This window comes from Chiloscyllium plagiosum, unplaced genomic scaffold, assembly GCF_037043375.1.
Source record: "Chiloscyllium plagiosum isolate Xiang-an unplaced genomic scaffold, Cpla_swu_hap1 HiC_scaffold_3, whole genome shotgun sequence".
Taxonomy (NCBI): domain Eukaryota; kingdom Metazoa; phylum Chordata; class Chondrichthyes; order Orectolobiformes; family Hemiscylliidae; genus Chiloscyllium; species Chiloscyllium plagiosum.
The window spans coordinates 85,098,069-85,112,126 of record NW_028270141.1 but is presented as its reverse complement, the minus strand read 5'-3'; the positions used below and the strand labels follow the sequence as shown (position 1 = coordinate 85,112,126).

At 37.6% G+C, this 14,058-nt stretch overlaps 2 protein-coding genes across 8 annotated transcripts in view; one reads left to right on the top strand and one right to left on the bottom strand.

Annotated features, from left to right (window-relative positions):
- The window catches only part of nt5dc1 (5'-nucleotidase domain containing 1), a 568,470-nt gene that overhangs the window by 483,377 nt on the left and 71,035 nt on the right, over positions 1-14,058 (bottom strand). The gene's annotated exons all lie outside the window — the stretch shown is intronic.
- LOC122545899 (uncharacterized) lies at positions 3,226-13,172 on the top strand. The gene is made up of 4 exons (XM_043684776.2): positions 3,226-3,357; positions 3,814-3,928; positions 6,758-6,796; positions 11,395-13,172. The coding sequence occupies exons 2-4, from the start codon at positions 3,829-3,831 to the stop codon at positions 13,170-13,172; spliced, it is 1,917 nt and encodes a 638-aa protein (XP_043540711.2). The 5' UTR covers positions 3,226-3,357; positions 3,814-3,828.

Here is a 14,058-nt window from a genome sequence, read left to right as displayed (position 1 = left end):
GTTTACTTCGATAAGAAACATCTTACCTCGAGCTTTTGAAATTAACTTGCATATGTTTCAGTTTATGCAGCTTGTCCACTCTCAGTTACCAAGTTTAAAATTGTTCACAAGGCTTGTGAACAAATTGTTATGACTACTTAATCCAAAGTCTTTGTTTCTTTTCAATCTCGTGAATTATGGCATGATTCAATAAATAACTTCTATGCTACTTTTACAACTGAAATAAACAAGATTAAATGAAAATATACAGCTTTGCAGCTTGACTATGTTCTGTGTGAAGGTCACAGACCCAAAAGGCAACTTGGGTTTTTGGTCCACAAATGCTAACACACCAAAGTATTTCTAATCTATTGTGTTTTTATGTAACACCATTTACAGGTCCAAGTTGGTCAAACCAATAGCCAAGAGTTACAAACAAAATCTTATATGATAGACCTGGATATCTGGGTCATTGGTAGGCCTTTGGTGCCAGATTTTGAGAGCTGCTATGCAACAGTGGTAGTCAAACAATCATTGGCAGAAGCCACACCCTCATCGCATCTATCAACTGTGAATAGGTCTGAAGAGCCTTTTGTTGCACAATGGATGTGTGACCTGGTCAGTCACTAATTTAAACACTTGTCAGTGTCTGTAAGTTTTCTGTATACTTAATGTTTGATGGGTCAAGTGCTGTTTAAGTTTTTATATTGTCACATACAGGTACAATGCATTCAGATAGGACAGTGTAACTTGGATAAAAGTACATTAGCACTTGAGTTCATCATGAAATTGAAATAAATACAAACACACAATTGGGGTTTAAGTCCTGTCTTGGCGTTAATAAACTTTGTATATGTATATTTGTAACAAGTAGAGGCTACATATATGAAAATTAAAGCAAATCAGTGTGTTGGCTTGGCTTTGCTATAAGCTCCTCCTATTAACACACTGCCTAACAGCACAATGACTGTTCGTGCACTACAAACTACTCACATCAACACCTGACTCAATACTAGTTTACAGAGCGAACCTACTTCCTGCTCCTCCAATTGTTTTCAAGATTACCCTTTGCTTTACAATTTTATCTGTTTCAATGGAATTAAACACCTTAAACACAGAATTTTCCTAACCATGGTCATGTATGGTAGCCCTTAACTGCCTGGCTCACTGCCACATCTGCTTGCTGCTAGTCACGAGCCAGACATTTACCACCTCCCAAAAAAAAAAGGGATATAACCAACCAGTGGGCGGCACGGTGGCACAGTGGTTAGCACTGCTGCCTCACAGCGCCAGAGACCCGGGTTCAATTCCCGCCTCAGGCGACTGTATGGAGTTTGCACGTTCTCCCCGTGTCTGCGTGGGTTTCCTCCGGGTGCTCCGGTTTCCTCCCACAGTCCAAAGATATGCAGGGTCAGGTGAATTGGCCATACTAAATTGCCCGTAGTGTTAGGTAAGGGGTAAATGTAGGGGTATGGGTGGGTTTCGCTTCGGCGGGTCGGTGTGGACTTGTTGGGCCGAAGGGCCTGTTTCCACACTGTAATCTAATCTAATCTAATCTAATCTAATCATAACAGCCTCCTGGATTTAAATGTCCAAGTAAACATCATGCTCCTTGATACCCCTATAATATCTGCACTTTGAAATCTATCTAAACATATCTAAAGTTCCTCAAGATAACAAACAGCAGATGTGTATATGGATGTTTACCTGAGATTGCAAAGATCTCCAAAAACTTTCAAAACAAAAAGCAGTTTCAGCAGGCCAGCAACAATGCTATTTGAAAATAGCCACTGTTTCATTTATTAAATCAGTCTACGTATTTAATGAATTCATCTTAAAGTTTTCAAAATAAATATCTGAACTAGTTTAAGATGCAAGTAGGATAAATTACATATTTATCTCTAACACAAATAAGTAGGGGCAATGAAGACAAGCAGTAACTACTTCCATCTGTGCCCAAGTTCCCATTTGCCCAAATTCATAACTTTTGCCCTCTGCAATGCATTGTTTTGTTACTATATGGTGTTGAATTTTCAAACGTATCTTTCAGGAAAAGAAAATCTTTCAATTAGTAGCAACACAATAAAACAGGCTCAGTAAATGAACTTTACTCACTCAAAATGTATAACACGTGACGGTAACTACAGTCTGCAAGTGTGCTGGATACATACTCTCTTCCTTAGCAATATCTTGCTCAACCAAGTGAAATGCAGATACTTTACAAAATTGATAACAGCAAAATGATGTCTAGGTAAAACTTAGCAAAAACACTGTACTGAAAAATCAGTGTTTTAAACCTTTGGGTCTGGTGACGCAAAACATTAACACTGATTTTTTTTTTTAGATGCTACCAGACCAGTTGAGCTTTTCCAACAATACCTGCTTTTGTTTCTGATTTATAGCATCCACAAGTCTTTCTGTTTTTAAAAACACTGAACTGGTGCGGCCACATCTGGAGTATTGTGTGCAGTTTTGGTCGCCATACTATAGGAAGGATGTGGAGGCACTGGAACGGGTGCAGAGGAGGTTTACCAGGATGTTGCCTGGTATGGCAGGAAAATCGTATGAGGATAGGCTGAGGCACTTGGGGTTGTTTTCATTGGAGAAAAGGAGGTTTATGGGTGACTTGATAGAGGTATACAAGATGATGAGGGGTTTAGATAGGTTGACAGTGAGAATCTTTTTCCACGTATGGAGTCAGCTATTACAAGGGGGCATAGCTTTAAATTTAGGGGGTGTAGGTATAGGACAGATGTTAGGGGTAGGTTCTTTACTCAGCGAGTTGTAAGTTCATGAAATGCCCTGCCAGTAGTAGTGGTGGACTCTCCCTCATTATGGGCATTTAAGCGGGCATTGGATAGGCATATGGAGGATAGTGGGCTAGTGTAGGTTAGGTGGGCGCAACATTGAGGGCCGAAGGGCCTGTACTGCGCTGTATTCTTCTATGTTCTATGTTACTTCATAACAGTCATGAAAAAATATGGACTCCAAGTTGGTCAACATGAATGACTTCACTAATTTTTTTTAAAAACTTCCCATTTTTTCTTTTAATTATCTGTTTCACATTTGAATTGAAGACATCAGAGATAGTTACCAATCCCAAAGATGGCAAGGAAGCTTTCACCACAAACAACCCATTAACTTGACGTAACGTTTTGACGCATTTTATGTAATGTATATATGAAATGTATAATTAGAACTTTTGTTTTGAAAGGGAGGAGTTACAAATTTTAGTTGCACAAAGCTAAAACTTTACAGATATAAATATGACGCACAACCAGTTTAGAAGACAGTACTTCATCAAACTCTGCATAATTTCAGCGAATAGCCAGTGAGGGATTCTGAACTGAAGCAAGGCTCCGAAATCAGAATATACTGGTATGTTTTATCTTCAACTTTACAGTAATGTTGACTTGGGAAAAGATCAACAAAGGCAGAGATTAACGTTTTGTGTATGTTTGCAGTAAATTACCATAACAGTTTATTGTACAGAGTACGACAATGAATAAATCAGTGTGCCCTGTACACTTCACATTTCTGTCATGGGATGTAAACAGGTAAGATTGACAAAACAGCACACATGCAGCATTAAGGTATTAAGCAAAATTTAGTCTGAGTAACATTAAATTCCTTATCAAAGACCTTATAGCTAACACTAAGGTCATACATAAAGCAGTACAAAAATATTTTCTTAAATTGTGTATCCATATTTAAATTTCACAGTAACTTCAATAATTCCACTCAACTGTTCAGTTCTTGAAATAGTACTAAATACAGTTAAGCTAAATTACTTTTTCATTTTAAGCTTGTCATGGCTTTATTCACTCCTTACAGATCTGATCAACAACCATGGTTTCAAATCAAATCACTATTTTTCTGGTATTGCTTACACTGAATGTGATCCATGGAATGGGATACAATGCTGCATATCAGCGTCGCGGTTATGGTCGTAAGTTTAACTTAATATACTAAACCTTTACTGGTCTGTGTAAGATAATGCTGCAAAATGAGACATGCCTATATTGTATAAGGTGGTTGCTGGCTTTATTTGTAACTTATTTAAATTAGTTAAACATATGTGTACATTTATTATATACTGTACACTTCTTTAAAATGTTTAGGTGAAATGTGCAGACAAAAAATGCAAAAAGTGTTCCTTGCTGTACAAGTTTCTTTGACCTCTTCAATTCATTGTGAAAACCTCTCATCTGCTTCCTTGCTTCTATGTCAATCATTTATCAAACTTTTTCTCACTTTCTTGTATCTTCGGCTTTTAGCATACAGACATGTGCACGCACTATCTTGCGCAGGCATCATTTATACATACAAAAATTTAGTTGTGAGATTCAATATATGCATATTTATCTGCAAAATATTGAAATAACAGTGCATTCCATATCTACATTATACAGTATAAATGCATACACATTAACATTTCAGAAAAGATTCAGTTTCCAGACACACATACAAATATGCACACATTACACAAACACACATCATTAGTTAATGGAACCTATCTTCACTTTGCTCATTTTGGTTTGACAGTAGATATCTATTTTAATTCCCAGCCATTCTTAAGTGGGAAAAATTATGGACAGAGCCCATTGAACTTTAACAATATATGGTAATTTTTACAAAGCAAATGTATGCAGGGAGAAAGGGAGACCAATGTCTTAAAAGTAGGGAAGTTGGAAGCACTTGGAGCAGACAAATGGGTGAATTAGATGGAGCAAAACCTCAGGGTACAAAACTTAGACTTGGTGCTGAGAGATTTAGGGTGCTAACATTGTGGTTGCGTTATTCTGTTGCCACTTCCTGACGCCATCATCCATTTTCAAGTTTTCTAAACAATATTCTCAATGCATGCTGCATCTACATGTGTGGGTTAAACCTCTTCTTATCTTTCTCTCATGCTGCTCTAGACTGGCCACTTTCCAAATGTACCTCCATTGAAATCCAGGATTAGTTAATTGATACAGCTGGTAAAGACTCATGCAAATCATTTACTCAGTACAATCCTGGACATAATGCATTTTGATTGCAATACCTTTTCGGCAAAGCAAGTTTTAGGTTTCATAAATAATCCAAAAATTCACATCTCACACCTCCAATATTAAAATGTATTTGTTTTTACGAATACTAGTGAAAGTATCCATTAAATGTTTTCCCACTTCAGGTGTTTTAATACATTGAACAAGTAGCAAGATACAAGATACAGTTACATTTACACACATTTTCTGTTTGATCATGCTATGATAGTTTGTACAATTTATTTGACAAATGATCTGATTATGAAATTAGATGAATAATAATATTAAAGTTAAAGTTGACCAGATAGTGCTACGCAATCCTAATCACAATCTAATTCTATGAGTGATACCACAAGCAATCTACTAACATATGTGTACAGATAAAAGCAAAGCACACTGAATGCATGCAACTCCTTAACATTTAAATCTAAGTATTGCTGATTTGCTCAGTTGCACATTAATAAGAAAATATTCCTTGCTTTGTATGGAAGAGAATGGTGAATGCCTAAAAATGACTGCCTACAGTTACTATTCATACCGTATGTATTACAGCTGTATTTATTGTAAATATAAAATGAAGCAATTTATCACAAATGTAGAATAGTATTTAATATTTTCTGAAAAATGTAAAATAGCATTTACCATGGAAGATATTTGACTACCAACCTCAAGGGTGAAAAATAGGAGTATTGAGATCCAAAAAGCAGGGTTTTTTTTTAAAAGGATTTGTTTCTATAATGTTAAGTAGTGCACAAAACATAAAGTTTCAAATTTTGAGGTGATAATGAAACCTATAAAAATGTAGTACAATTAAACAATGCAGTTTGGAATAGAAACTCAGACTTCCCAGTAATGTCAGTTTTCCTGTCTTCAATCAAAAAACTATTTAAACTAGCTGTAATAAAATGGTATAAAAGGGTGGGCTACAATTTGCAAAAGGTGACAAGGTTATGACTGATTCCAAGCTAGGCCACTGAATAAGAACCAAACCTAATTTTCAATTAGTTAAAAAAGTCTTGGGTGAATCTGGCACCTTAACTCAAATGTTAATAGGTGGAAAAATTATTTGAAATAGCAGTTTTTGTTTGGCTGCTATATATAAAAAAAAACTGGAGGTCAGACATATCATTGGGTTAGGGGTGGGAGAGAGAAACTGAGATGACGTTTAAGCTGAATCTGACAGTTCTTCAGAACTGACAAAAAGAAATTTATAAAGAAACTTTACTCTGATCAGCCAATCCCATACCTGACCATAATCTTTAAAAGAGGCATCTGATCCCAAAAGAGGAAAGTGTACAAAAACCTTCACCCCCAATGGCATCACCTTACTTGGTTTCCAAACAAAATAAATGTGAACCGATTAAAACTTAATTAAATCATTATAAGAATGATCCATGCTGGCATTTTAGTTCCTGTACATTTAGTTCCTGTAAACAAAACAACTGGTTAGTCTTCAAATGCTTTGCGACGTTTTACATGATATTCATTTGGCTTTTTATGCTATTTTCCAGAGTCTGATAGTGCTTATAATGCCATTTCTTAAAGCTCTGTGTGCATCTAATGTGCAGATAGTATTGCAACTAATTAGAGTAGGTGACTTTGGTTTTAAGTTTTAATTGTACTCTTTAAAGGAATATCTGATGCAGATGAATGTCGTTGCAAAGGTTTTTTTAACTTATTAAATGTCAAATTAAAATCATTAAATATTTTAAGATTCATTGAATATTGTTAATGATTTTCGAAAACAGGGAGTGGTTCAGACGAAGATGATTCCTACAGTTCTGAAGGTAAGTTGAAAAATACTATTGGATCCTCAGTCAAACAATAAAGATGCTGCAGGTAAAACAAATCTCATTAATTTGTTAAGAATACTGAAGAGGTGGAAAAATATATAAAAGTTTCAACTAAATAAAAAACTCAATTAATTCATGGCAGATTACTCCAGCATATTGTAGTGTTCTTAACCAACTTAACTAATAATAATTGAATCAAATTGAATTGAATGTCACGTGTACCAAGGCACAGTGAAAAGCTTTGGCTTACGAGCAATACAGGTAGATCACAGAGTTAAGTAGCGTAGATAAGTAAATAATAGGTAAACAGCAGCAAAAATTTGAAGCCAGAAAGAAAAAGTACATTTGATTCTCTTACATGAGTAATTACTGTCAAACATCCCAGGATGGATTTGAATACATATCAGATGTAATTAGTGATCATTGAATTCTGCTGGAATTACCCTATCTATTGAATGTGACACACCTTTGTAAAAATAGTTCAAGTACTTCTGTACACCCTATAACTCGAGTTATGAACTTCATTTTTCTTTACCAGAAGAAAAAGCTGCCTTCAATTTTGTCCAGAATTGAGAGAATTTGTTTATGCTCTAATTGGTAAATGGAAATACTTGATGATGAATAAAAAAATTAAATCAGATAAAACATAGAAATAAAGATGTAAAAGGTATTATTTTTAACTGCACAAAGTGTGGGAAGAAAACGAAATTAATTAAAACAAACTCGAAAATCTTAAAAAATTAAATAAATTAGAAAAACTGAAAAATAAAATGATTGAAGACATGAGATAAATTATCCAACATGTCTCAGAGTAGCAAAATTAAAGAATGAGCCTCAATGAGGGATATTAATCAGTAAATTATTTTCCAGCAGAAATTGAAATAAAAATATGCAGAGCAACAGGAAAAGTAAAAGCAAGTTTTTGCTAAGCTTTAATTTCAGCACCAAGGTTAATGACTGAGAACAGCAAGGGACAAATACCACAACTGCATGCAGCCACAGCCTGTAAATATATTGTAGCAGATATCATTCTCTCAGATAAGACTGAGATACTTAATTCCAAAACAAAAACACAATATTAGCTACAAGTGTTTTAAGTTCTGACAGTTTAAAATCATTCATAAAGCAAACTTATTCCATTTGAGTTCAATTGTGGCAGCCCATGCATTTTGTATACAGAATGTATAGCTTTCTGATGTTAAGCAGTAAGTTATGGAGTCTATCGGCGTCAAGCTATTTTATCACAATGGATATTATGTCTGTGTGCATGTGCCTGCAGGAGGGGATAGTCCAGGTGGGCATGAGATGGTGGTGTTGAGGTATGGTATGTGGCTGTTTTAGGGTGGGAGGAGTGTTAATTGCTTAGGCTTCATCGTTAAAATAAAGAAAAATTTCTAAGGGACAAGTTACAAGTTAGAAAGGGAGAGAAAACGGTAATAGATCTTTGGGAGACTAATTGCGACACTGCAGGAACAAAAAATAAAAATCAAGCTGGATATACTGTGACTATGATTAGCCAGGTTAAGAATGGAAGAATGTGAAAGAGCAAATAAGAGAAGCAAAGACAAATTATAAGACATTGGCAGCCAATGTAAAGGTGAATCTCAAAATCTTCTTTAGGCAGTAGAAGAGTGAAATGAGGAGGAGCTTGGCAGAGAAACGTTAAGGTATTCAATTAATACTTTGCATCTATCTTTAGCAAGGAGGTAGCTGTAACCCAGGCCAGGGTGACAGAGGAAGAAATTCAGCAATGAGAAGGATTCAACACTGATAAGGAATCAGTTTTGGATAGACGATTGCTACTTAAAGTTGATAAGGAACCAAGACCAGATGAGATGCATTCAAGGATATGGCAGGAAGTGAGAGTGGAAATCACAGCAGTTTGGGCCATAGGCTTTCAGTCCTCCCTAGACTCAGGGAAGACTGGAGAATTGCAAACATGAAATTCTTATTCAAAAATGCTTGCGAGGATGCACCCAAATATTATAGATTATCAGTGTTGGAAATACAATTAGGAACAATTATTCAGCATAGAATTTGAAGAAGCTACATTGAATAGGAAGAGCCAACATGGTTCCCTAACGAGGACATTGTGTTCATTTTTGAAGAGGTAACAGAAAGCGCTGATGAAGGCAATGCTGCTGTTATGGTGTACATGGACTTTCAATAGCATTCGCTAGATTGTCACAGAACAAACTTGCAAAAAAAGTTACAATTCATGGTATATAAATGGCAGTGGCAACATTTACTGAATAATAGAAAAAAAGTCATGGTCGATGGATATTTTTGGTTAGGGAAAGTTCGTATTTGGTTCCTCATCAGTCAATATCAGAACCCTACTTTTCCTGATAAATTAAGGATCAAGTTGTGTGTGCTGGGAAAAATTTCAAGGTCTGCAGGTGATAAGAAATTTGAAAGCATTATAAACTGAGAAAGGCAGCATAGAACTACAAAAGTTGGTGGAATGCGCACATTGGTGACAGACGAAGATTAAATGCAGAGAACTACGAGGCAACATGTAACAGCAGAAAGAACAGGTACAGACAATAAAGTAAGAGGTATAATTCTAAAAAGGGTTCAGGAGCATAAGGATGGTTATAAATGTACTCAATGAAAGCGGCACAACAGAGACAGCGCAATTAATAAAGCACTCAATATCTGGAATTTTATTAATAGGGGCATAGAGGAAGAGAGGTTATATTGTCAGCCAAGAGGTTATGCTGAATTTGCATAAGACACTTGCTGACCTCAGGTGAAGTATTGCGTACAGTTCTGGATACCACACCATAGGAAGCCTGTGAGAACACTGATGGAAATGCAGAAGAGGATTTACAAGAATTGCTCTAGAGATGTGAAACTTCAGTTATAAGGATTGTGTGGAGGGGCTGGGGCTGTTCTCCTCGGAAAGAAGGTAGTTAAAAGGAAATTTAATAAAAGTTTTTAAAATCAAGAGGGTGCAGAATAGAGAAGGAAAAAAATAATCCCATTCCTGAAAGGACCAAGAATAGTTTAAAGTGATTTACAAAAGCAGCAAATGTGAGATAAAAATAACCTTTTCTAGACAAGTGGCTCAGATTTGGAAAGCAATGCCTGAAAGTGTGTGGAGGAAGGTTCAATTGAGACATTTAAGCAAATGTAAGATGATTACATAAATGTAAGCAATGCGTAAGAATATGGGGAATCTGCAGAGAATAACACTATGCCAAGTTGCTCATTTGGAGAGCCAGTCTCGACACAATGGGGCTGAATGGCCTCATTCCATGCTATGACACTTCTGTGATTTTTTCCATAATGTAGGATAGGCTTTAGAGGAGCAACGTCAACGTATGCACAAATGTGACATGAGAGACAATTTACCACAGAAAATTGAGGAGAAACTATTCAGTCCTTTAATTCTGGTCCACCACTCAGTATGATTACTGTTGACTATCCAATTTCGTACCCTGTGCAGGTTTTCTCCCCATACCCTCATGATCCATTTTCCTTCAAGAAGTATAGCTCCCTGAAAATGCTTCCACAGCCTTACGTGACTTTTGTTGCAACCATGTCAGTGCTGTAAATGGAAGAAAATCTTTCTCTGAAAGATTCAGTTATGGAGATGAGGGGAAAAGGTGAACATGGATATTTATAGAAGAAAAGCAGGTTGAGCAATTACATTCCAGATCAAAGCAGTCAATATGCTTTTTAAAAGAAAACAGGGAGTGGTACTGATTCTGACGTGGACATGAGGACAGGTCTGGAAGATAAGTGAACACTTGAAATGTCAGCCGCTATGGAGGCCTGGATAGGTAGATAAATGGTCAACCCACAAAACCCTGACTACTGCTACTGATAGAATGAATTTGCAATGCCCACCCATCAACAACTTGTAATATACTGTGGCTAACATTAAAAAAAGTGCCAATAATTTGGGAAAAAAACTTTAAATTTGAAGACTAATATTATAATATTTTATACCACTATATAAACTTGGGAGTAATTTAACATTAGTGATCTATTTATATTTAGGTTGTGATATCAAATGCAATACCTGAACAGATTTATAGAAAACACTAAAACAATAAATCTGCTATTTGAAAAATGTTGGGTGGATTCAATTCACTCTTTGAAATAATACAAAGTTAGATTCCAAGAAATATTAGGAATTTCCGTGGCAGTTAAGAATAGAAAGCAGTCAAGAAAACGCACAGTATCCTGACCTTTATTAATAGGGACATACAGTAAAGAGCAAAGAGATTATGTTGAATAATTCCTTTATGTTAAATAGAAAAATATAAAATTCTGCTTGCTCCTCACAAGGTGACTATGTGCAAGGTAAATGCAATTTACATTTAAATCACTCTGAAAACAAGAATCAGTATCATGTTAGGTCTGCAATGGGTTTGTAGTTATGGTATACTTTAAGCAGAATAAGTGTTTGTTGTTTCATTAAAAGTCTGAGTTTATGCATGAAAAAGAGTGCCTGGCATTTGATGGAAGATTTCACAAACCCATGGTGTCCACCATGACCAGTTAAAATGAAAGTAGCCAACTAAAATGAATTAGCATGAAGATAGCAAATTCTAAACCATATTTATTTTTATTTTTATCAGAAGGAGTATCAAGAGGGCCACGCGGGCCACGAGGTTATCCAGGTCCACCAGGCCCACAAGGTCCACCGGGAGAACCAGGAGTCGGACTGAGAGGGGCTCCTGGTGGTACTGGGCCACGAGGACCACCAGGACAGTCATCTGCTGGGAAACCAGGTGCTCCAGGAGCATCAGGAAAGCCTGGTGCAAAGGGATCTCCCGGAGAGAAAGGTGACAAAGGAGCTACTGGGAAACCGGGAGAAAATGGCAGTACAGGACCAAGAGGACCTCCTGGCCCACCTGGATTATCAATTCCTGGTAAACCAGGTTCCCAAGGGGCACCAGGTCGTCCAGGATCACCAGGAGCACCTGGATCAAAAGGCAAGTCTGGAAGTCCAGGTCAACCAGGCCCAAAGGGAGAAAAGGGATCTGGAGCTCCAGGAGAACAAGGTGAAAAAGGTGAACCAGGACCAAGAGGGCCACCAGGTCCATCTGGACCAAAAGGAATAGGAAAAACAGGGTCTCCTGGTCCTCCTGGTAAACCAGGTTCCAATGGGGAGAGAGGTGCCCCAGGTTCACAAGGAAAGCCAGGAGCACAAGGCCAGAAAGGGTCACCAGGTCCACCTGGACAATCAAGAAACGGATCTCCTGGACCTAGAGGAGAACCAGGGTCACCTGGATCTCCTGGGCCAAAAGGCTCAGCAGGTCAAAAGGGTTCACCAGGAGAACCAGGAATGCCAGGCATTGGTAAACCTGGAAATCCAGGACCAAGAGGAGAGCGCGGCCCTGCAGGCTCAAATGGTTATCCTGGAGAAACTGGGAAAAAGGGAGAGCCAGGTCAACCTGGACCACAAGGACCACGAGGACCGTATGGCCCACCAGGTCAGGACGGTCCAAAAGGCAATCCAGGGCAAAATGGTGCACTCGGGCCAAAAGGCAATCCAGGGCCACCAGGACCACAAGGGTTTCAAGGATCAAAGGGACAACCAGGGCCAGGTGGTGCACCTGGAAAGTCGGGATCTCCAGGAATTCCAGGTAGACCAGGCTCAGAGGGTCCACAAGGACTTCCTGGTCAAAAAGGTGACCCAGGACTATCTGGAGCACCTGGTAAATCAGGTAGCCCAGGTTCACCAGGGGCACCTGGGTACCCTGGAAAAGAAGGAATGAGAGGGTCTGCTGGACCACAAGGTCCAAGAGGTCCAGCTGGAGATCAAGGATCTCCTGGAAATCCAGGAGAAAGAGGAGAGCCTGGTCCTCCAGGTCCTCCAGGTAACCCAGGTAATTATTATGGAAAAATATCAGGCAATATACCTGGTTCACCTGGACGGGAAGGACCTCCAGGTCCTCCAGGACGTCCTGGTCCACCAGGACCACCTGGAAAAGTTGCTACGCAATCAGAGAAACATAAGATACCAGCATTTACAGCCATCCTGTCTCATTCGTTTTCATCGACAGACCAACCAGTGGTGTTTGACAAAATATTAATTAATTCAAATGATAATTATGATCCATCTACTGGGATTTTTACATGCAAAATACCTGGCATATATCAATTTTTTTATCACATACATGTTAAGGGAGCAAGTGTTTGGGTTGGATTATACAAAAATGATGAAGCTGTAATGTATACATTCGATGACTATAAAAAGGATTATATCGATCAGGCCTCAGGAAGTGCTATAATAAGCTTACGTAAGAAAGACAAAGTTTACATTCAGCTATCTTCAGAAGAATTCAATGGTTTGTATTCATCTGAAAAGAAAAGTTCTTCCTTCTCAGGATATCTAATTGTTCCATCATGATGCATATCAACTGAAGAAAGTGCAACTCAAAATGGATGATGGAACTAAATTTATAGTGGCTTCCATGTGATTAAAAGACAAAAGAACTTGATTAAAGACATTTCGAAATAAAACAACGAACCTAAAACCGGTCAAAATAATGAGATTTTTTGCATATAATTGTGTTTTTAAGAACCATGTTTGTTCTGCTGCCATTATCCATGTCAATAAAATTACTAAAAACAAAATTCTCTGGCTATCATAGTGAAGCTTGTTGAATTTAATTTTAATTCTTAGACTTAAATTAATTATAATTATACAGTGAGTTGAGAAAGCCAATCTAAAAGTCTCTGATCGTGTGTAGTTATGAAACAATTCCAGATGAAAGTATGTTTTTACAAGTTTCACAGAACTTATTAAGTTTAAAAGCACACAACACCAGGTTATAGTCCAACAGGACTAATTGGAACCACTAGCTTTTGGAGCACTGCTCCTTCATCAGGTGGTTGTGGAGTATGAAATTGTAAGGTGTCTTAGAATCTTATATTCCACAATCACCTGCTGAAGGAGCAACGCTCCCAAATAAACCTGTAGGACTATAACCTGGTGTTGTGTGATTTTTAACTTTGCACATCCCAATCCAACACGGCATCTCCAAATCTTTATTAACTTTATCAGACTTAGTGCACAAAACTGATACATACAATAGGCAGTGGATCAATCTGTTCACTCAACAATACCAGCTTATTAACTAAAGTAAAAACAGAAACATACTCCTTGGGGTTACAAAGAGGAGTCAGTTTGGACTACCAACAACTTTGTTTTTAGTTTCAGATCTCCAGCATCTGACATTGCTTTTACCAGCTTATTAACTTTTACTAGTTACTTCTCCTCTAGATGGTCAGTG